At 33.0% G+C, this 23,281-nt stretch overlaps 1 protein-coding gene across 4 annotated transcripts in view; it reads right to left on the reverse strand.

Moving 5' to 3' along the window:
* Positions 1–23,281, reverse strand: part of LOC117182181 (RNA-binding protein fusilli) — a 141,491-nt gene that overhangs the window by 43,432 nt on the left and 74,778 nt on the right. For all 4 annotated transcript variants that reach the window (XM_033375239.1, XM_033375238.1, XM_033375237.1 and 1 more), the window contains exon 3: positions 10,372–10,600. In XM_033375239.1, coding sequence (XP_033231130.1) covers positions 10,372–10,600 — 229 coding nt within the window. The remainder of the gene's footprint in view (positions 1–10,371; positions 10,601–23,281) is intronic.

The raw sequence follows: 23,281 nt of genomic DNA on the forward strand, positions 1-23,281 counted from the left end.
TGCAGCATGGCATCGCAGACGCGGTCATGTTGGGATAGGAGGGAATGACTGGAAGGTTAGCATTAGCATAGTGCTTGACATAGGAGTGCAGAGAACTTTTGAAAGAAAATATTCTAATCGTAAATTTAAGTTATAAAGCTGTGAATGGTAATATTTATCAAGTGTAGAATCTATTTTCTCAGTCATTCCTCATTCTATTGTCAATTGACGACCTCTCACTGTCACGAAATAAAACAAAATAACCAAAATGTCAGGTTAGTGTATCAGATCGTGTACTCTCAACTCAAATTTCGGACAGTTGATTCTATTTCATGAAACTGCAAGGTCATCAGTTGAATAATGAATCTAACATGACTGAGAAAATACATTCTACACATGGCAAATCGTACATTTCTGACTTCCTTTTACGTTTAGACTATTTTCTCGAAAAAGCTGTCTGCTTTCTCATGAAGTCATGATAAAATACTCAATTCAAACCAACGGCAATACATAGTACATATTTATGAAAAATCAAAACTCAAGAATAAAGATATTGTGGATACTTTTATTAACCATTTTTTTCGAAATTAACCATATCCCACGATGAGAACCGCTATATTCTTGAGGTGAGATTGTGACGGGGACTTGAAACTTGAGATCTGTCTAAGCAGTGGATCTCAAATAATTTTCCTCTAATAAAAAAAGACCTTTCTGAGTTCGCGAATAAAAAATTAACTTAAAAAAAGATTGAATAAAAAAATGTTTTATTTAAAAGTCTATCGTCAAATTACTAATCAGTTAAATACTGATATAAGAGTAAAGAGGACGAAAGAAATAAAAAAGAGAAGAAAGGGGATTTGGTTGGTTGCCTTCTCATTTTTCTCTCCTTGTTATTTTTGTCCAAAGTAAAGAAGAATAATTTTCTTGTCCTTTTTTTCTTTTTTGGGGAGAAAGGAGGGGAGGAGGATGTTTCTTTTTTTCAGGTTCCAATGGGAACATTTTGTGGTGGTGGTCCAAATTTGGTTGTTAGATTCTTGATTTTATTTTCAGGAATTCTTTTCGTCGATATCATATTAATCATAAAATAATCAACTATTAGAATCATTTAATAATTCAACGGTACCATAGTATCATAAGTAATTCTCCTATTATACAATGATTTCAAGGTGATGCAAATAATCAAAAATCGATTTGTACCAAACTAACTACATATTATGACAAATGGCATCTTACGATATTTTTTAGTCCAGTAGCGTGCAACACTTATGAATATTCTAATCATGCCGCTCAGGATCTTTGATTTAAAAACTTGGCAAAAGTTCCCTGATCATGAATAACAAGGGTAATTTTTCGAAATCTGATGCAAGAATTATTTAAATATTTTTTGAAGCAATGACGTTAGTTTTGAATGAAGAAATTTTTTAAAATTATATTTGGAAAACTAATTGGAAAAAAAAACTTTGATGTAATTTCAAATTTTCCGTACAACGAACCGATTTTCATCACAGAAAAAATGAAAGATAAAGTTTACATCGATTCCAAGTGAAAGATTCACCGCAACAAAAATTAACCTTCCCGGATAAACTTTACATGAATCGAAGATAATTTCCGATGTTTAACCTTGCCTGGATAATCTTTCGTCTTCTAATCGCACCATTTTTATTCGAGATCTAGCGAGAATTGCAACGCTAGCGTTATCTACCGACGTTCAACCTCATTAAATTGTAGAGAACCGGGGATTCCCATCTGTCAGTTGCTTTTTGCGCTTTTTGCTAAATGGTATTAAGTAAGTTTTAATTCCTCTACAATAGCCTAATTTATTTCGGAGGAAATATATCAGTAAGAACAAATTTATTTCGTGTTTTCTGTTACGGATTCTACATGTTTTACCGACATTTGCTCACTTCGGCCTCACGCAGTAGACGCGATCAGAATTATTCTCCTAACTTCGGTGAAACTTCTACCGAAATATTGTTTATTTTTAACCGTTGAAAGTCTTACATGCTACAAAATTTAACTTCAGTTTGTTCTGTGAAGTTAGAGCTATATAAACAAATGTATTTGCACAAAAATGTACATATGTATTTGCAGATAGTTATCACAAGATCTATCAGACCAAATGGGTTATAATATTTTCGCACGAGATTTCGAAAAAGTAATTTAGATATTTATAATAAGGGTACTTTGTGGAGTTTTTAAACCAAAGGTACTGAGCGACACTATTACTGCATACAAAAGTTTCACTGGCTAATAAACGATTAAGAATGAGCCCATTAATGTAAATATAATCGCATTTACATAGATAAAATATATCTTATCATAGACACAAAAACTTTTCAGTGATTTGCTACTTGCGGGTTCGATTCCCGCCTCGCACTCTGGAATAGTCTCGGCGGCCCATGCGGTGAACACTAGCCTAGCAATGGAGTTGTTCATCTCCGGAGAGTCGTGGAAAAAAGTCGTGAGACTTTTCGTGAGTCGAAAAACTCACTTTTCGTGAGTCGAAAAAAGTCGTGAGAAAAAGGTTTTCTCTAAGTGCTTAAAGCTGTTGCTCTTGGTGGTTCGGAACCCACCATAAACTTAGGGGACACATTAGAAGGTTCCATTCCAGTACATTTTTTAAGTTCTACCATTTCTAGGAGTAAATTATCAGATTAGGAACAGATGTTTGACAGTATCAGATTCGAATGTTGAATTAATATCTCATTTAGGTCAAAGGGATTCCATTTTAATAAATGATGAAATGGTATCTTGTAACTTAAAATTCCCGCATTACTGACCACAAAATTAAAGGTTATGTTTAAATGTCGTATATATTATGTTATTTCATTTATTTCGCAATTACTGATCAGTATACAAAATTAAAATCATTTATTATCGGAACAGCACTTACACTATGGGTGATTAATTGTACAGAAAGACGTTAAGTCCGCTCTGTGAATAGTGCAGTTTCTCCTAATTCTTGCTCGAACGCATCCCCAACCATCGCACTGTCGCTTCGAGCGCCGGTATTTCAATCCAGTCCCTTTGAATAGTTCCACTCAAATACGTGTATGAAAATAGAATATTTTTCTTTCTTTTCGTAATCGTACCAAAAAATAATTAATTAAATACTTATTTAACTAATAATTGTACAAAAACTTCTCGTTTTTGTCGACTCAAAATCAAGAAAAAAAAATCCAAACATAAATACACTTTGTACTTGCAGTGGGAAAAAAATTACGAGCGGCACTATTCACGGAGAGCGGACGCGAATTCGATGGCGCTTCTACATGCCAAGAGTGGGGGAAGCTGAGTTCCCTGAAAAGTACTCTCCTACCTACCAGCCCATGCCCGGCACTATTCAAAAAGGGGACTGTATTTAAAAGAGTAGCAGTAGCGTAGGCAAGGTCTCCTGCTCTGAGTGCGGGTGCTTGGATCATTGTAAAGCCCTTTGCATTTTCCGGAGAAGAAAATAAAGTTTTAAACATTTAACGCTAACATTTTGCTCACTGGTACTACATAAAACATTTTCAGAAGCCAAAAATATGAAATTTGCTTCAGAAACTAAAGAAAAAAACATTTGCAAATTTATTATGGACCACTTTTTTTATAGGATACGTAGTTTTTGTTCAATTTGTAAAAAAAACATTAAAAATAAGAAAATTGCCATTCATAATTTTTTGATAGGACGCGTGGTTTTTGTCTCAATCGTAAAAAATAAAATTAAAAACAAAAAATTTAATTTTTTGACAAATGACACAAAGTACAAAAAAGTTAATAGACAAAATTTGTTCAACTAGAAAAGAAGGGACAATTTTGGTAATACTATATTATAGATAAGACGAGTCGAATTTTTTTGTTGTTAAAAAATCATAACTTTTTATGAAAATGAAACCGGCTTTAATAACATTTTATTTCACAAAATTTGTCGCCTAATTATATCTAGACATTTGATTAGAGCCACTTTACGCTAGGATGTTTTTTTTCGGTTTAAGTTATAAAAAAACATTGAAAATAAACATCAATTAATCAAATTTATGGAAAAAGACACAAGTTGCAGAAAAATGTTTAATAACAAACTTTTTTTCCTCATAGAATGCGCTCTGTTTTCAATTACGAAAACAAAAAAATGAAAATACGTAGGTACACAGTAAATCGCTGAGCTATTATTTTTCTGAAGTTGGATAACGAACTTGCGAACAATTGCAAACTGCGATTATCCGACGGCAGATAATTTTTATATGTATTTTCATTTTCTTGTTTTTTTAATTGAAAAAAGGGGTGCGCTCTATAAAAAAAATGTTGTTATTAAGCATTTCACTGCATCCTAGCGTAAAGTGACTCTAATCAAATGTCTAGATATAATTAAGCGACAAATTTTGTTAAATAAAATGTTATTGAAGCCTGTTTACTTTTTAAAAAAAGTTATGATTTTTTACGAATAAACTAAAATCGACTCGTTTTTTATAACATGCGCATTTTCGAAAAAAGCACAAAAAAACAAGATAACGAAAATTAGTGCAAAATAAGAAAAAATATTGATTTAATCATGAAAAGTAAAATGTGTGCATTATTTTGCAATATCTGAATATGCAGTTCCAGATCGAGGGTACTAAATAAATATAATATACATTTAATACACCAGAGTGGATGGTAGTGCGGAGCACGAGATTTGTGATGAGAATGTGTTCGTTAAGTCCGAAGGAGCTTTAACAAAAGAGAATTCATAATGACCAAATTACAATTGTCGATGCTTTGATCTTTCATTTTAAAAAGTCTGTGCACAAATGTGGGGGAAATACAAAGACCGAGGGCGTAGCGCGAGGTGATTACATTATCGAGCGCGAAGCGTCAGATAAGTATATTATATAGTGCGAAGCGCAAGAACCAACAGTCGCGCGTCCTAGACGCGCTCAAACTTGCGAGCGTAGCGAGTCACAGCGATCTCAATGTGCGCGCGCAGCTGGCATTTTTTTTAAAGCATTAATGGCATATGAAACAGCAAAATACGTATATTACCGACCTCACTTTATCAGTTCACTGAATATTTTTTTCTACCTCAGAACTTTTTTTTTAATAAAATTTTGAGCTAAAACTTTGGGAAATGTATTAGAGTACAATAAAGTACGTTTAGAAACTTAATTTGGGTAGGAACTTCACTGAAAAATTATTTTCGACCAAATTAAAATTGGGAGCCTTTTTCACATCTTTTTTCTGAACCTGCACAATTGTTTAACGTTTGAACTTTTATACATTATACAACTTTTATACATCAAACGGTAACGGTTGACGTGATGTTCACGCAAATTCGAACTCTGGCGACCACCAGAACGTTAAAAAATGTCGAGGTTCAGAAAAAAGATGTTAAAAAGGCTCCCAGTTTTAATTTTGGTCGGAAATAATTTGCAGTGAAGTTCCTACCCAAATGAAGTACCTAAACGTACTTTATTGTACTCTAATACATTTTCCAAAGCTTCAGCTTGATATTTTATCTACAAAAAAAGTTCTTACGTTCGAAAAAATATTCAGTGAACTGATAAAGTGAGATCGATAATATAGGTATTTGGCTATGTCACATACCCTAGACCCTTGTTTATTTATTTACCCAACTTTATTCACGTTGTCGACATACCCAGGGTACCCGTGTACCCACCTCTCTTTTTTCAATGTTTTCAATATGTATGCGATGCAAATCTATTTTTTCTCATTTATGCCAATAAATTGACATCAAAAGTAAGTGCCAGAGGCATTTTTAAAACAATATACATACTGTAGCTCGTTTAAAAGAAGAAGCAAAGGTGTTGCCATGAGTGGGTACAGCCTGCGACATCGCGGAGGTCAGTGCAAATCGTCTGTTTCGGTGGTGCGGATGTGTAAACACAGATGTCAAGAATGTGAACAATAAAGGTTTTTATCATCTTAAATTTCATGTATCTTATCATTACTCAACCCATTTCACGTAAATGAGTCAAATATCTTGATAAAGAAGTTATAATCCACTCAAAATTGAATTTCCTCAATGGTGGGTACTGGTAACCTGGATGTGTCCACCAAGAAGGTATACTTAAAGTTGATTATTTTTGTAAACAAAAAAAATCTTAAATTAACTATATTCACGATACGCTTACAATTGAACCAAATGAAGATGATCTGGAGGCCCGAAGAGGATTTTTTTTTAAATTTCAGTTACAAGCAATTGTACAGTGGTGGGTACACGGGTAGCCGGGTGTGCACACAAGGGTTAAAGATGATTTGCCTATGAACAGCAATGCATTTAGAATACTTAGCCCTTAACTGGCACTGTTGGTACCAACATACGTAACTGTCACACTGGGTAATAATACCACAACGCGTTCAAATGAGTTTTGCGCAGCCGGTATCTAATATTTTTGCACCAAAAAATTATTTCATGTAGTTTAGGGTATGTTTTTCAAAGTCAAATCGGTTTTATAACTATTTATTGTAATTCAAATGGTAAAAAAAAAATTTGAAAAAAAAAACCCCGGACAAAGTCAGCTTTTCACTTAAAAAAAGCATAAGTGGCGTAATTTTAAATATTTTTAGCTAAAATGTATGGGTACATGCTTGAGATACTATAATTTAAGAAAGAATATACTGTGATACTGATGCTTCCAAAAAAGGTATTTATATTACAATATGAAACCTCAATTTTTTTGTAAAATCAAACATAATATTTTTCCGTATTCAAATTAATTGATTTTTATTTCAATGCACCAAAATAGTTACATATGAAAGAAACCAGTAAAAAGAAACATAAATAAAAGTTTTTTAATCTAGCAATTTTAATCTTGGCCTGAACAGTCACTGCAGATACCTGCCCGGTGCTTATGGCACATTGGGCGCCTACATGAATAACAAGCCAATTTAGGCTTTCTTCCATCTAAGAAAAAAACAGAAACTATGAAATAATGAATAGAAAAATTGTATTTCTCTTCAGATGATAAACTTACGCGGGAAATTTATAAAAGATAGCTAGCAAACATTTTTGAAAAAAATTACTTTTTTGTTCACTGATGGTACACGGGGTAATTATTACTCCAACAATTTTTGGAGTCGGGTAAAAGATACCACAGGGTTCCCATCCAGCCCCTTAACCCAGCCGTTGGGGGGTCTTTTGTTTCGCCCGAGTCGAGCGCTAGCGGTACAGTCTTTTTCAACAATATGCAAGGTTCGCACTCCGAACCCTACACAGTACCCGCCATCGCGATACTCTAGGAAGAAAAAGAGAGACGCAGAAAGAGAGAAAGAGTGCCGCAAAAAAGAAATCTTTAACAAAATTCAAGAACTCTCAACCAAATAGTTGAATTTTTAACTAAAAAATATTAATATTTAAACAAAAAGTTTAATATTATACAGAAAGAAAACGAATTTTTTAAACAAATTCAAGAATTATGAAGCAGAAAGTTAAAGTTTCAACTAAAAATATGAAATTTTAAACCAGAAGATTAATTTACTATAAAAAGACGAATTTTCAATATAATTCAACCATTTGAACAAAATTTCAGCAAACTTGATCTCGGGGACCTATTTGAGCGACTCGGGAACATGTTAGTTGAGAGTACTGAACATTATCTAATTGAATATGTTTGGAGAAACACAGACACCTCCAACGAAGAATTGTTTCTCAGTATTATAGGAGCAATAAAGTATTTCTATCTCCAATGAAGACTGCCGTATCAAGCAGGAGACAGCCAAGAACAATCGGCCCTTTTCAGGGCCAAAACATTTTTCTAACGAAGGAATAATGTATTGTTCGAATACATACAATTAATTAAATTCTTAAATTTTGTTAAAAAATTAATTTGTAAAAACATTAATCTTTTTTTAGTTAAAAATTGAACTGTTTGGTTGAGAGATCTTGAATTTTGTTAAAAATTGTTTTTTTGCGGCGCAAAATTAATTTTTTGGTTTGAAAATTTATCTTTTTGGTTAAAAATTGAACAGCAAAAGAAAAATATATATTTTTAGTTACAATTAATGAAAGTATCAAAAGAAAAAAAGAAATTTGTAACTATTTAATGTTCAATCAAAAAAGATGACGGCCCCCTGAATATATAGTCCTGCACTGTGTTTCCTTCCTTTTCCTAGTGTCTCTCTTTCTCTTCCCAGAGTATCACGATGGTGGGTACTCTGTAGGGTTCGCAGTGCGAACCTTGCATATTGTTGAAGAAGACTGTACTGCCAGCGTTCGACTCGGTCGTAAAAATAGAACCCGCCGACGGCTGGGTTAAGGGGCTGGATGGGAACCCTGTGGTATCTTTTACCCTTTGGAGTCTACTTTGAGAGACTGCCCAACGGACACTGACGCCTGTCGATTTATGCTCATCTATTGTATATTCAGTTAGTTATGTCAAGTACTGGTACATGTCGCCACATGGTCTTTTTATCGAATTTAGTACGTTTATTTTGAGCTCAAAAATTTTTTGGGGTAATTTTTACCCACAATGCCAGATAAGGGTTAGTATAAAGCACCCGCAATTTACGCTATTCTTCGCATTTAAGCCCTCGAGACTTTTGTGATGCGGGGACTGCCTGAACGTAAGCGAGGCGGTGCTCTGTCATGCGTGCAGAACAGCACCGTAGCAACGAAGGGGACAGTGCGCACGTACTCACGCGTAATATTGGGTAGTATTATGTATTCAAATTCGAAATGGTTCAGACGGCCCTGACTGTTTACATTTGGATTCCCCCGATTTATTCTGAAGGCCACTTAAGGCTTCTCGAAGCCATGCTTATATCGCAAGTTGAGTGTACTTTACTGTTTATTGGTCATAAATAAATACTTTTTTTGTTAGAAAAGTTATCGCAAACTGAAAAAAGCAAATAAATTACTATTACTATTTTAATATACTGCATATATATTTCGAACGTTATGAACTTCCCGTCATTTTCGAGCAGAAAAATCAATATTAATTAATGTTGAATTAGAAACGAAACTGCAAATATTCTATTGAGACATATTCAATTCCAAATCTTGTTCCTAACTTAGAAAGAGAAAAAATAAACTTATGCATTTTAAATTATATGCCACAATGAGTTTTTTATTCAGTTGACGAAATGCAAATGACAATTAGAATGAGACAGATTATCATCCCCACTTTCATTCTCTATCTCTGTCGAAATTAGTTAGTGGATAATATCGGAACTAATTAATAACTGTACATTTTCACCAATCACATGAAAGCAGAAAATGGTAGACAAATCCACACTCTTCTTTCTCTTTCTAAAGGTGGTTCGCATTTCTCCCACTTAGTCAGCAATCCATTTCTATATGTCGATGCGAATCTCATGCTTAAACATAACCTCTAACTTTGGGAAGATTATGACGCAAAATTTTAATTATAAGAAAGATCTGTGAACTTTTTATGTTGAAATGTATTAAAATATCAACATTTTGTGATATATACTGATATATTTATTAAACGTTTTTATTCATGAAAAATGAATTTACCAATTATTTCTAATATTGAAGAATGAATTTAATATGGAAATGATTAAAAACTTGGTGCAATTCTCACAATTTCATGAAATACACTCGCACCTTTACTTTGCAATTCTAATTAACTTGAGAATCACTGACATCGCTGACCCGTGCGTGTCTGATAACTTGAGAATATACTTATATATTCGCATGCCTACATTCAGCCACAAAGGATAGGCGAAGTCGCGAAACTGAAAAAGTAATTTGCAGCGACATAGCAAAGTTACAATTGTAACTACTCCTTGGTTCCTTTCTCATTTGCCCTTTGCATAACAGATTTTTGGAATAGCAAGGAAACAAAGAAATCTACATGGGATCCTATATTGCTCCCTGTCTGAAATGTCTACCTCGAGATGTGATGGCAAACTATTAAGGATTCCATATACGTAGGTTCTTATTTAAGAATTCCTTTACGGAAACGTATGAATCGTTCCTCAATTAAATAAACATAGGTTTTCTTTTTGTAATTTCAAATTTTGAATTTTTTCAAATTTGTTGTGAAATGTTTTTCGAAATTATTCTAAGGGTAGTGGTCCAACTTGGAAGTCACGAAAACTACTAGGCAACCCAAGTGAAAATATTATGTATAGTTTATACATAGTGTGAATTATTATATAAAATATTCATTTGTGTTCTACATTTTTTGTATAAAACAAATGAATATTATATATAATAATGCACACTATATATAAACTATATCTAATTTTTATAATTTAATATATATATTTACAAACATTTTACCAACAAAATTAAAAATGGAATTAAAGTGTTTTTATATGGAAGAAATCGTATTTTTCATGAATTACAATATTTATTAAATTAAAGTTTACCACGTTTACGCATAAAATTTTTTTCTTTTCCTACTACCTAGTTATAAATAAAAAATAATTGTTTGAAGAAAAGGATACACTGAATCATGTCCTGAATGCTGAGGGGTGAAAGTTCATCCTGTGAAGAGTAGCAGGTTTTGAACTCTTTTCTGAGGTCATGAAAGTGGATGTAATGGCTTGGTAATTCGATGTCTTTATTACAAGCCTCAGGGTGTAAACATTGTCTTAAGGGAGCTTGTCCATCGACCACGAAACGGGGCGTACTTCCGGTTGATACACATGTTAGGGATGACCACCAAGTTTCAAACTGAAAAAAATTAACACCATTAGTTATATTATAATTAAACTATTCATTGAAACATTTGAATATGGTAGATTCAAATACAATGAAATTTTTTAAATAAATAACTACAAATTTCTAAAATAATTTTATAAAGAAAAAAACTAAAGTAGATATTTATTTACAATAGATAATCTTAATTAACTATGGAAAAATGAATATTTAACCTGAAAAAATTTTATCCTCTTTATCTATTCTATACCTATACCTGGACACATTGCTGGGGTATTTTATACATCAGAATTGAAGTAAAAACGTCATGAACAGTAATATGTTATATAATTTCATCCACAGAAAAAGTGTTACATTACATATTACAATTACACATTACATTAAACAAAAAAAATGAAGATCAGTACAGGTAAAATGAAAAATTAGTGATCTTTTATTTTACCCTGGCTAATATTTAGTTTTTTGAATGCCGAAATGATCAGAATTACCCCCAGTATTTTTACAATTGAAATGCTTTTTACCTTTTGTTACATACTCATCTCAAGGAGTCAGAAAAAATTGTTTTTATACATCTGTGTCTATCTGTCGTTGGCATCTGCACGCCGGATAACTTTTGAAAGACTTTTACCCGGATTAGATTGCTTTCGCACACTTTTTAATCCCGTGCAGAAATCGCCCGATTTCAAACGTAATACCGATCTGGCCCCGATCGGATTTCCCGATCTGGCCCTGATCGGTAGAACTCTGTTGCCCATATCTGCGCCCGAACGGGCCAGACTGATTTCCTACTGAAACGCCGTCTCTATGCGCTCGCAGAACTAGTGCTGCTTGATTCTTTCTGGTAGTGCAGTGAAATTTGTATACATACTACTCGTTTATAATATTCTAGCAATGATTAAAAATGCATAAAGCGAGTAAGCCACGTGTTCGGAGGCACCAAACACCAGTCAGTAGACCTCGAAACCTGTGCGAGGAAGATGAGAGTAAGCAATTACACTCTACAGGCTCTTTCAAACCTAACCTCAAATAAATTAATAATTAATTTAATTGTTTAAGGTAAAATTAGTATATTTACCATTAGATGAGTCAAATATGATTATATGATGAAATTGATCAAGTTCTTTTGTTTTCAATTATTATTAAAGAACTCAAGGTTTTTTGATTTAATGTAGAGTTAGAATTATCAAATCTATTGACAAGAAATGAATTGCAGTATGCACAAAATTGTAATGTTTTTAAATTATAAGAGTTAAATATATGATACAATCGATTATGTTATTGAAACTTTGATTGTGAATTAAGGGCATGTGACAAAGCTAAATACCTATATTACTGACCTCACTTTTTCAGTTCACTGAATGTTTTTTTGAACCTAAAAACTTTTTTTGTGAATAAAATATCGAGCTAAAACTTTGGAAAATGTATTAGAGTACAATAAAGTACGTTTAGGTACTGCATTTTGGTAGGAACTTCACTGAAAATGATTTCATCTTTTTTTTGAACCTCGACATTTTTTGAACGTTCGAACTTTTTTTATACATAAAATATCGGTCTCAAACTTTGAAAAATGTAAGAGACGAGAGAAAACTACGTTTAAGTACAAAGCTTAATAATAAAAGATGTAAAAAAAAATTTCAACTATCAATTCCATCGGCATCAGCCGGTAACGTTGTACACGAAAATACGAATCCTCTAGAGCCTCGTCTAGTGGCCGCCAGGGTTCGAATTTTTGTGTACAACGTTGCCGGCTGATGCCGATAGAATTGATAGTTGAAATATATTTTTTTACATCTTTTATTATTAAGATTTGTACTTAAACGTAGTTTTCTTTTGGATCTTGCATTTCTCAAAGTTTGAGACCGATATTTTATGTATAAAAAAATTTCGAACGTTCAAAAAATGACGAGGTTCAGAAAAAAGATAAAATAAATTTCAGTGAAGTTTGTACCAAAATTTAGTACCTAAACGTACTTTATTGTACTCTAATACATTTTTCAAAGTTTCAGCTCGATATTTTATTTACAAAAAAAGTTCTTAGGTACAAAAAAACATTCAATGAGCTGATAAAGTGAGGTCAGTAATATAGGTATTTAGCTGTGTCACATGCCCTTAATAATAAATTTATTACAGAAATACATTAAGGACCAATTTTCATAACATTCCAGCAAGAGCTAGCTACTCAACTGCGCATACGTCGCATTCGGCATCTAATTGGTTTCGCGCGAAGTTTAAAATGATAAACAAAGTTTTTTTCTTTTTTATTATAAACAATGATATTTCAACTTATAAAAACGTACATTAGGTCGAAATTAATTAATAATAATAAAAAATAATTAAATGCATATTCTGTAAATAATATTTAAAAGAACCAGAAATATTTAATTCAAAAATTTTCATTTTTGTTTAAAAGTTGTTTGGTCGATATTTCTTCTTAACCGATTTAAAAAAATAAAATGATCGAATAAATGATAGCGCTTTTTTTTGGCGAAAAAATTATCTACAACCACCTTCTCGAATTTTTCAAGAAGTAATGCAATTGACAGAAAATTGAATTTATTTACAGTAAATTGTTAATAAATCGTAAATCATAGATTATTTCCCCATGATTTTCTTTGGAAGCATTCGAAAATGTCAAGTTGTAGGGAATCTTTTTGCGAAAAAGCTTTTTCTAATTTGTTAAAAAGTTTTATAGACAACATTTTTTTCAAAAATTTAAAATTGTTATTTAAAATATTTCTGGTTATCATCCATTTTTTTCATAAAAAATAAACTTTTTCCTCGAAACTGATACCATCCATAATAATTTTACGTTTTTCAAAAGTATAATTAAATGTTGTATTCTGAAACCTTTTCTTTTCGTGCCTGTAGTACTTTAATTTTGACTTAAAATAACTTAATTGGAAATTCAAAATATTAAGGTGGCCTTCGAAAGGAGAAGACTATTCAATAGTTTAGAGTTTACTTATATTAAATCTCCATTTGTGAAATTCATGAATGGATTATAATGAGACTCATCGTGTACCGATCGGGTGTCCCGACCTGGCCCCGATCTGGGCGTGTGTTTCATCCGCGGCCTGTCCCCGACCAGGATTCCCGATCAAGCAAACCTTAAAATAGTATTATATCAACTTTTTGAACTTTCTTGAAAAATCGAAAACACATATTTTTACCACAAAAAATAATGAAAATTCAAAAATTATATTTTTCCGTCAAACTATTCAAGATACGAAAAAAAACAACGAAAGTTGTTCACCCAAAAAGAGCTACAAGTTTGCTATCAATCATTTTTTGATAGGATGCGTATTTTTTGTTTTAATCGTGAAAAATAACATTAAAAATACAATTTTTGGAAGAACGACGCAAGGTACGGAAAAAACCTATCAAAAAAGTTTGCACTACCAAAAATTATATATAAATTTGTTATTAATCATTTTTTTTATGGAACGCGTAGTTTTTGTTTTAATTGTAAAAAAACAAAAATAAAAAATTTAATTTTAGGACAAACGACACAAGCTATGACAAAATGGAACAGACAAAAGTTTCTCACCAAAAAAAAGATCTACACACTCGCACAGAATAATTTTTTGATAGGACGCCTTGTTTCTGTATTAATCGTAAAAATAAATCCAAAAATAAAATAATTTAAATTTTGGATAAATGACACATGCTATGAGAAAAATTAATAGACAAAAGTTGCTCGCCCAAAAAATAGCTACAAATTTGACATGAATAATTTTTCGAAAGGACGCATTGTTTTTGTTTCAATCGTAAAAAATAACATTCATAATAAAAAAAGGCTAGGAAAAATACACAAGGTATGAAAAAAATTAATAAACATGGTTGTTGTCTAAAAAAAGATCTCCAAATTTGTTACTAATCATTTTCTGACAGGATGTGTATTTTTTCTGTAAATTTTAAAAAATAACCTTGAAAATAAAAAAATTCAGTTTTCAAAAAAATGACACAAAGTTCAATAAAATGTTAATTAATATTATTGTTTTTCTTTTGTAGGATGCGCACTTTTTACAATTATAAAACAAGATAATGACAACACATCTGTTTCAATATCAATTCATATTATTTTATTATTAGATTATTACCATTAAGCCATTCTCGTGTTATTTATTTAAATAGCACGTTCTTTCCGCTACACTACTCTGACCCAGGTTGCTCATCAATCTCTCCAGCAATCGCCCCAAGTGAAGAGCCTCACCAAGACGTCATGTGAAGTTCCCCACTTGGGTCCATTAGAATCCAAGGTCTTTTGTTTCAGGCGTCATTCATTCTACTGACACTATTTTTATTAACTATTTTTCGCAAAACTTCCTTCACGTCCATGCATTTTTTCATGCGCGCTTTCGTGTTTCTGTGACTTCTTATGGCTCTTCTAATAAGGGTTTCATTCCTATATTCTAACTATTCTTTCCGCGGTCTGTCTCTGGGTACGCTGCCATTTATTTAACCTTGATACACTTGTTTACTTAGTCATTCATATTTCATTCTCTCAACATGCCCGAACCATCTTAACCGATTACGTTCCCATGTTTCAACTAGTGCTTCTTCTGCACCACATCTTTGATGATTATCTCATTACTCACTTTGTCCATCAGTGTCTTCCCAAATATTATGCGCAGGAATCTCATGTCAATCGCGCTAATTTTACGTTCATAATCTTCTTGATAGGTCCATGTTTCGCTATCGTATAGCACAGTCGGTACAGATATAGAATTATGCATTGCTATTTTAGCTTTATTTGATATATTGTTACTTCTGATAATGGGTCCTGCTCTATAGATAACCTTCTTACCCTCGTTTATACGCCTATCTAACTCCTCATCTATTTTTCAGTCACTATAGCAAGATATACGTACTTAACAACTTGTTCTATTCTCGCATCATTTGAGACAATCTTTCATATTGTTTTATCACTCTTTCTTTCAAATACCATAAGTTTTTTTTATTTACTCTACACAGAAAAACCTAAGGTTTTCATTAGAACCCATTTTTTGTTCCAAAGGGGCTGCAACAAACTTCTCAAATATTTTCTTCTGTAATTTTCCTCACCCTACAAATAAGTATTTTGGAGTATATTTTACTTACGGAATTTAATAAGCTGATCACTCTGTAATTATTGCAGTTGCTTTTACCTCACTTTCTTTTGTATATTTGTACGATAATCGCTTTTTTTCCAATCATCTGGCACTTCTCCCATCTCGATACTTAAATTCATCAATTTGCACAGTCTATGTGGTACGAACTCGCCACCGTGTTTAAGCATTTCATCATTAATACTTTCTACATCGGCAAACTTGCTGCTTTCAAGTTCTTAAACCTTCGTCCGCATGATGAATTTCACATAGGTGGTCCGCGCCGTGGGTCTTTTATGTCCATGAGGTTTTTTCACTGTTATTTTTATTATTAAAATCTGTCAAAATTCACAGTTGAGTCTATAGAATAAATTCGAAGAAACTATTTGGCTATTGGCAACATTATATATTTTTTTAAAATGAATGATTCAAATACATGTTCTGAAAAAATGAAAAATTACTGTCCCATAAAAGACCCACCTTGTGGATGAAGGGTTAATTTTATCTTTAACTTCAGTGACACACCCTTTCTCAAAATGGAGTTTTCTAACGCATCGGGTTCTAAAATCTACATCGTGTGGTGTCTTACAGCTTCATTTCCAAATGGTCCCCTAAAATTGTCTCTCAAAGCGTCTAGTATTCCATCTGTGTCATATAGCATTTCACCGTTACTATTTCCATGCGGACAAATTCTGTACTTTTACTTCCCTTCATTTTTTTATAAAGCAATTTCTTGCTTCCTTCAAACACTTTTTGTGTCTGTAATCATGTTTACGTCTATTTCTTTCCTCATCGCTAAGACCTGCGATGTTAAAAATTCCCCTGTACGTTTTTTTCTTTGCTTTATGGGTAGTCTGAATCTCATCATTCCACCATGCATCACCAGACATTCTTCGTACAACCACGATACCACACACTTTGTGTCTTATAAACCCATCCCAAGTTGCCCTATCTATGCGTTCGTTTATCTTATTCTGAAAATATATTCGCACTTCCGGTTTCTTTAGGTTCTCAATTTTTATTCGCGTTTCTTTCGTTTTCTTGGTTCTCTTTTTTCCACCGAAAAAACGATATTTTAATATTGAGAATGTCATATTCTTCCAAGAATAGTCTTAGTCACGCGCTTTTCGATCAGTTTCTTTTTTTGTAATTTTTGACATTGAGTGTTTCGCTTGAAATAAAAATGATAAGTACAACATACAAACAATTAAATATTTAATGAAAATTTGTCAAAATGCTGTTAGTAAATGATAATTTTCAATTGAAAAATCTGCCCCCGTCGCGGGCACATTCTCATCGCGCGCAGTTCGCTTCGCTCGCAAGTTTTGAACGCGCCTAGGACGCGCGACGGTTGAATCTCGCGCTTCGCGCTCGAATATTTATTGTTTGCATTTGAAATGCTTGAATAAAACTTTATCAAAAATATCTCTTTTAGATGGCAGTATTTACATGTGTCTTCATATTCTGAACTGTCTACTTAATTAAGTATAGTCAAAGATTAAGTTTCTCAAAGCTCTGTAGGCTTTGAGGTACACATTCTCATCGTGACAATTGTTGTTGATTCATCTTTTTTCGTATCCTACATAGTTTGTCCACAAAATGGAATTTTTGATTTTTCATTATTTTTTGTGCATACTGTAAAAAAAGGTTGTAGAATTTTAGTACACTAAACGTATGTAAAAAGTGGATTCACGCACAGCGGCGTGAAATTAGTATAGAAATGTCTAAAATTGGAAAAAAGTGTAAAATTCTCAACTGAACTGAAATTTAATATGTGACGTAAAATAGAACAACGAAAAGTGGAAAATTTCTCCAGAATATTAACCTAACTTCAACTACTTAAATCTTTAAGATCATATTAAGAATATATTTATAGTTACGCAAGCATATATGGCATACAATTTATAACTTAAAATCAGTCACTCGCATTTATGCTTTCGCCGAAATTGAGCAATAAAGTTTGTAAATTAAAATGTACGTTCGCTCATAACATGCGAACACAAGAACGAAAAAAAAAGCTCTATCGCGAAAATTACACAAATGTGGAATATTATACGGACGAATTTAAAATCACTATAAAGTGGATAAATTTTCGTTAGAAAATAGAAATCTATGCGCAGTCGGTAATTTTACCAGTTTGGGGAATTTGACTATGTACAGCGTGAGTCCGTTTTTTACATACTCTGAACGTAGTGATTTTCAACACGTCGTATGAATTCATGCAAAGTCATAGAATTAAATCTGTAAGAGACGTGATTCTACACAACATGTGGAAATTTGCTTTCTAACCCGTTATTTTAATGCATCAAAAGTGTCATTTTATATGTGTAAATTTACACTTTGAAGTGCAATTTTAAAACGTATTTTTTACAGTGCAATCAAAATTTGAATTTTTGATTTTTCAAGATTATCTAAACATTTTTTTATGATAATCTTGTAGGGCTTTCAAAAATAAATGTTTTTCTTCTCTTGAATTTTTTTTTCATTTCGTGCGCTTTTCGGCTTAAAATTTTGATTTTCGGTTGATTTAAAAAATATTGATAACGCGATAACCCTGAAAATTTTCTTTTTATCGAAAAAAGTCATTAGGATCGAATTCAGAGGGTCTCGAAACGTGGAGATCCGTTGAAAAACTGTGATGTCAAATTTCGGACAATTCTAATACTTTCTCCATCATAAATGATGAGAATGTAAAAATAGTTTGTAGCCTATACATTTTTTGACCCACTCAATTTAACAGTATACTTACTTCTGGCTTTGATGTTTACAATTTATTTACTTTTAAATCAATGATTTTGCAAAGAACTATTGACATATATTTAGTATGTCTTTATTTCGCGCAGTCACACCGAGACATCACCTCTATAGTCTAAGATTAACTAACTATACCTTATTATCATACAGACAAAAATATATATTACTCTTAAGGTAAGAGGGCCTCAGTTGTACTCTAAGGATATATTCTTGGCACGTATTTGAGTTGCAAATATTCTTCAATTTAGTGGAAATTGTTAAAATTATAATATCGTTTTTTCAGTGTTCTTCATCCCTGACCTAAGTTTAATTTGGAGTCCAAAAGATAAATGATCAGTATTGCATTCAGAACCTCTCATGATCCTTCGCTAACATAAATTTCTGGTACTGGGAACGTGGTTGTGCATACTAAGGGGGAAAAGTCGGATATTAGCCAGAGTTCACGGCCAGCGCAGTACCACGCCAGATGTAATTCATTATAAACACCAGTACTGTCTGTTAGTACTGTGCCAACCATCGGCATAGTATTGGTTTACTACTGGCTCAGCGCTGACTCTCATTACTGGTAGAATACCGATGCAGGAATTCCGCCAACGGTTGGCGCTATACTGGTTCACAACTGGCCCAGTTCTGACCATCACCTTTAGTGAAATACCGGCACAGAAGTTCCGCCAACGGTTGGCCTGATACTGGTAATCTACTGACGCAGTACTAATACATATTACTGTTAACATACTGTTAACATACAGGAGTTCAACCAATGGTTGGCACTATACTGGTTCACAACTGGCCACGTACTGACCTTTATTACTGGTGTAATATCGACACGGGTGTTCCGCCAATGGTTGGCGTGATACTGATATACTACTTTTGCAGTACTGATACGTATTACTGGTAAAATACTGAAACAAGAGTTCAACGAACGGCCGACATCATACTGCTTTACAACTGGCTCAGTACTGACCGTCGCCACTGGTGCAATACCGGCAAAGGAGTTCCGCCAACGGTTGGCGTGATGCTGGCTCGCTACTGGCGCAGTACTGATACATATTACTCTAAAATACCGACACAAGAGTTCCACCAACGTTAGGCATCATACTGGTTTACAACTGGCCCCGTACTTATCTTTATTACTGTGTAATTTCGGCACAGGTGTACCGCCAACGTTTGACGTGATACTGATATACTACTTTTGTAGTTCCGATACGTATTACTGGTAAAATATTGAAACAAGAGTTCAACGAACAGTTGGCATCATATTCGTTTACAATTGGCCAAGTACTGACCATCACCACTGGTATTAATACCTAATATTGGTAATATACTGAAATAAAAGTTTAACCAACGGTTTGCATCATACTCGCGTGCCACTGTACTGATACGTATTACTGTTCAAATACTGACACAAGCGTTCAACCAACGGTTGGTATCATACTGGTATACTACTGGCTTAAGATTAATATGCATTACTGGTTAAATACAGGCATCGCTGTTTCGCCAGTGATTGGTGTAATTCTAGTTACATCATAACTTCAAGTGCTGATTGACAACCAAGATAAGAGTACAGCCAATGGTTGGCGTGATACTGTGTCCACTACTGGCGCAAGAGTTCAGCCAACGGTCGGCATTATACTGGTGTACTACTGGCTTAGGAATGGTATACATATCTGGTGAAATACTGGTTTGGGCGTTTCGCCAGCGATTGGCGTATTTTTTTGTAATTGTCACTAATTGTATTTAAAATTATAATTAAAATTTTTTTTTTGTAACGAAAAATGGTATTTTTAATGTGAATTTTCAAAACAGACCAGTTACTCATATTCCCAAGTGGAAATGTCGGTGGTGTGCAAGAGTTTACCACTGGCGCAGTACTGGCCCAGTAATGCCCACCTGTACAGGCAGCCGCGGGTTCGCCCAGTATGGCAGAACATTGATTGCACGACCGGGGCGCTACTATGCCAGTAGTACAAAAATAGAATTAAAAAAACACACATCTATAAACGTTGTCAGGGTGTTTTAAAATGTCGAGAAATTAACTATACAATTAAGGTGAAAATATTTTTTTTCTATTACTTTTTTTAATGAAAACATTCTAAGTTCCACCTTCAGGAAAAATTTTTAATGCACAGAAAAAATTACATTGGTTTTATGTCTTAATCGTTGTAGAATAGTCTAAAACACCTAAAAGGCAAAACGTTACACGAAGGTTTAAAAAGAATTGTTATTAAAAAAATTTTTGCGCAACGTGGTAAAATTTCTAAGTTCCGTCGATAAGAATTTTGAATGCTCATTAAATTTTATTATCAGAACTTTTAAAATGGTCTAAAACGCGAAAGAATAAAATAATACATGAAGAAAAATTGTAGTCGATTTAAATAATTTATTTAAAAATGATTTTATTTATATTTCCATGAACAGTTAGTTTATTTTATATCTATTTGATGTCGTATGATGATAAAAAGATTAACGAGAAAAAGAGAGTTGTAAAATGGTTGTTTCAACTTTTGTGAACTGTAGCTTCTAGGATGGCTTTTTCATAGAGTTTCAACTTGTCGGATTAGCGCAGTGGTTAGCACTCCCGACTGCTATACGATAGAGTTAGGTATATCGATGTAGGTTCGAAACCCCGTAGCGTTAGAAATATTATTTGTAAATAATGTGTAAAAGTGCCATATATGTATTCATTCTAAGCAGCACCATTAGCATGTATTGACAAAATACTCGCCGTAAAATATGATTTATTTTCTAAATACCTTTTTTGTTATATCTTTAGATTATATAAACAGTGGGTTTTAAAATTAAGCAAAAAGTTTGATAATTATATTTCTGTAATTATAAATAATATTCGGACGATATGCAGTGGTATAATGATGAATGGAAGGTCTTTAAAACAATTAAATAATTTTTTGTCATTTTTAAAATTAACTCCGGCATTTTCGCACGCCAGCGGTTCGACAGTACTGCCCCAGTACTGACCGTCAGTACTGAGCCAGTACCTATAAGCATTACAAGAAAGTACTGGCACAGTACTGGCCCAGTACTACAGGTCAGTACCTCGCCGAGTTTGCAGTATTGGTTGAGCTTTCTTGTACAATTTTCTTACACAATTTTTTTTAAGTTTATGCTAGTTTAAAAAATGTAATTTCAAAACCTTTCAAAATATTTCAGAAATTTATAAGAGCTTCATATATTAGTCAATTTATAGTTTATAATTTTAAGGTAATTTAATTTTTAATTAATTATTATATTGAATTTACTTGAATTTACTTATTATTTTTTACTTAAGAATGTACTTGATGCATCATAAGTACATTTCCAATTATTAAAATCGTTGATCATCAAAAAATGGTCAAACTTGTTATAAAAAGTGTGATATTATTCAATCTAATGAAAGCCGATAATAAAAAATCGTAACACGCGTTCTTAAAAAAAACAAACAATTTTTCACTTTTTAAGGTCTATAAAAGTATACTTTAATCAGTTTTTCCAAAAAATGTATTAAATTGGTAAGAATGGACTAAAATAGTACGTGTTTTAACGAAATTCAACATTTTATTTTTTGATTGTTTGTTTTTAGTTTAATAACAATGTAAAGAACAGTTAACAAACCTAATTGTTTGAACAAATTATTATTGTTTATAACTATCTCCTTTTAGGTAAGTGCTAGAAAGCAGCTGTTTTTCTGAATTTTTTACATTGCTTCGGCTTTTTAGTTATGAACAAATAATAAATAAAAAATAGAGAAAATAATGTTTTAAACAATCCTTCCTTTTGTGAATATAGTTTTCTGAAATAAAATAGGTAGTTGAAATATTCTTCAAATTTTCTATATCCCAGTGGGAAATTTACCATCGGAACAGTACCTTGCCAGTACCGCTGATCGGAGTTCTGTACTGGCGCGGTACTGTTAGAATACTGGCAGGACTACTGGCTTCATGCCGGTAAAACCCCTAATGATAACAATGCTCTGTACTGAACTGCAGTATTTAGCAAGTACTTGGCTAGTACTTACATTTGGTACTGATGCGGTACCCTCTGTTAGTACTGGCCCAGTACTGGCGCAAACAATACTGCAAATTCGGCGAGGTATTGACCTGTAGTACTGGGCCAACACTGAAGTTCACCACTAGGCCACTACTGCAGATTAATACTGGGCAGCTACTGGTAAGGCTCCAAGTGATAACGAAAGTATCCCAGGTAGAAATACACCACCGGCCCAGTACTGGCCTAGTACCGCCTATCGGAGTTCCAGTACTGACTGGTTGTATTGGGCCCGTACTATACCATTACTGGATTGTAACGCTTGGCTGTACTGGACTGTCAATACTGACGCAGTACTGACAAACCGCTGACGTACGAAAACGCCGGAGATAATTTTCAAAATGATAAAAAATTACCATATTTAATTGTTTTAAAGACCATTCATTCATCATCATACGGCTGCATATCGTTCAAATATTATTTATGATCCCAAAAATATAATTTTAAAACTATTTGTTTAATTTTTATACCCACTATTTCTATAATCTAAAGATATAACAAAAAAGGTATTTAAAAAAAAAATTGACTGCGAGTATTATGTCAATACATGTTAATGGCACTGCTTAGAATGAATACATATATTACAATTTTACACATTAAATTACAAATAATATTTCTAACGCTACGGGGTTTCGATCCTACGTCTATATACCTAAATCTATCGCCTAGCAGTCGGAAGTGCTAACCACTGCGCTAATCCGACAAGTTGAAACTCTATGAAAAAGCCATCCTCATAAGCTACAGTTCAGAAAAGTTAAAATAACCATTTTACAACTCTTTTTTTTCTCGTTAATATTTTTATCAGCATACGACA

The sequence above is a fragment of the Belonocnema kinseyi genome, chromosome 10 (assembly GCF_010883055.1).
Source record: "Belonocnema kinseyi isolate 2016_QV_RU_SX_M_011 chromosome 10, B_treatae_v1, whole genome shotgun sequence".
Lineage (NCBI taxonomy): Eukaryota > Metazoa > Arthropoda > Insecta > Hymenoptera > Cynipidae > Belonocnema > Belonocnema kinseyi.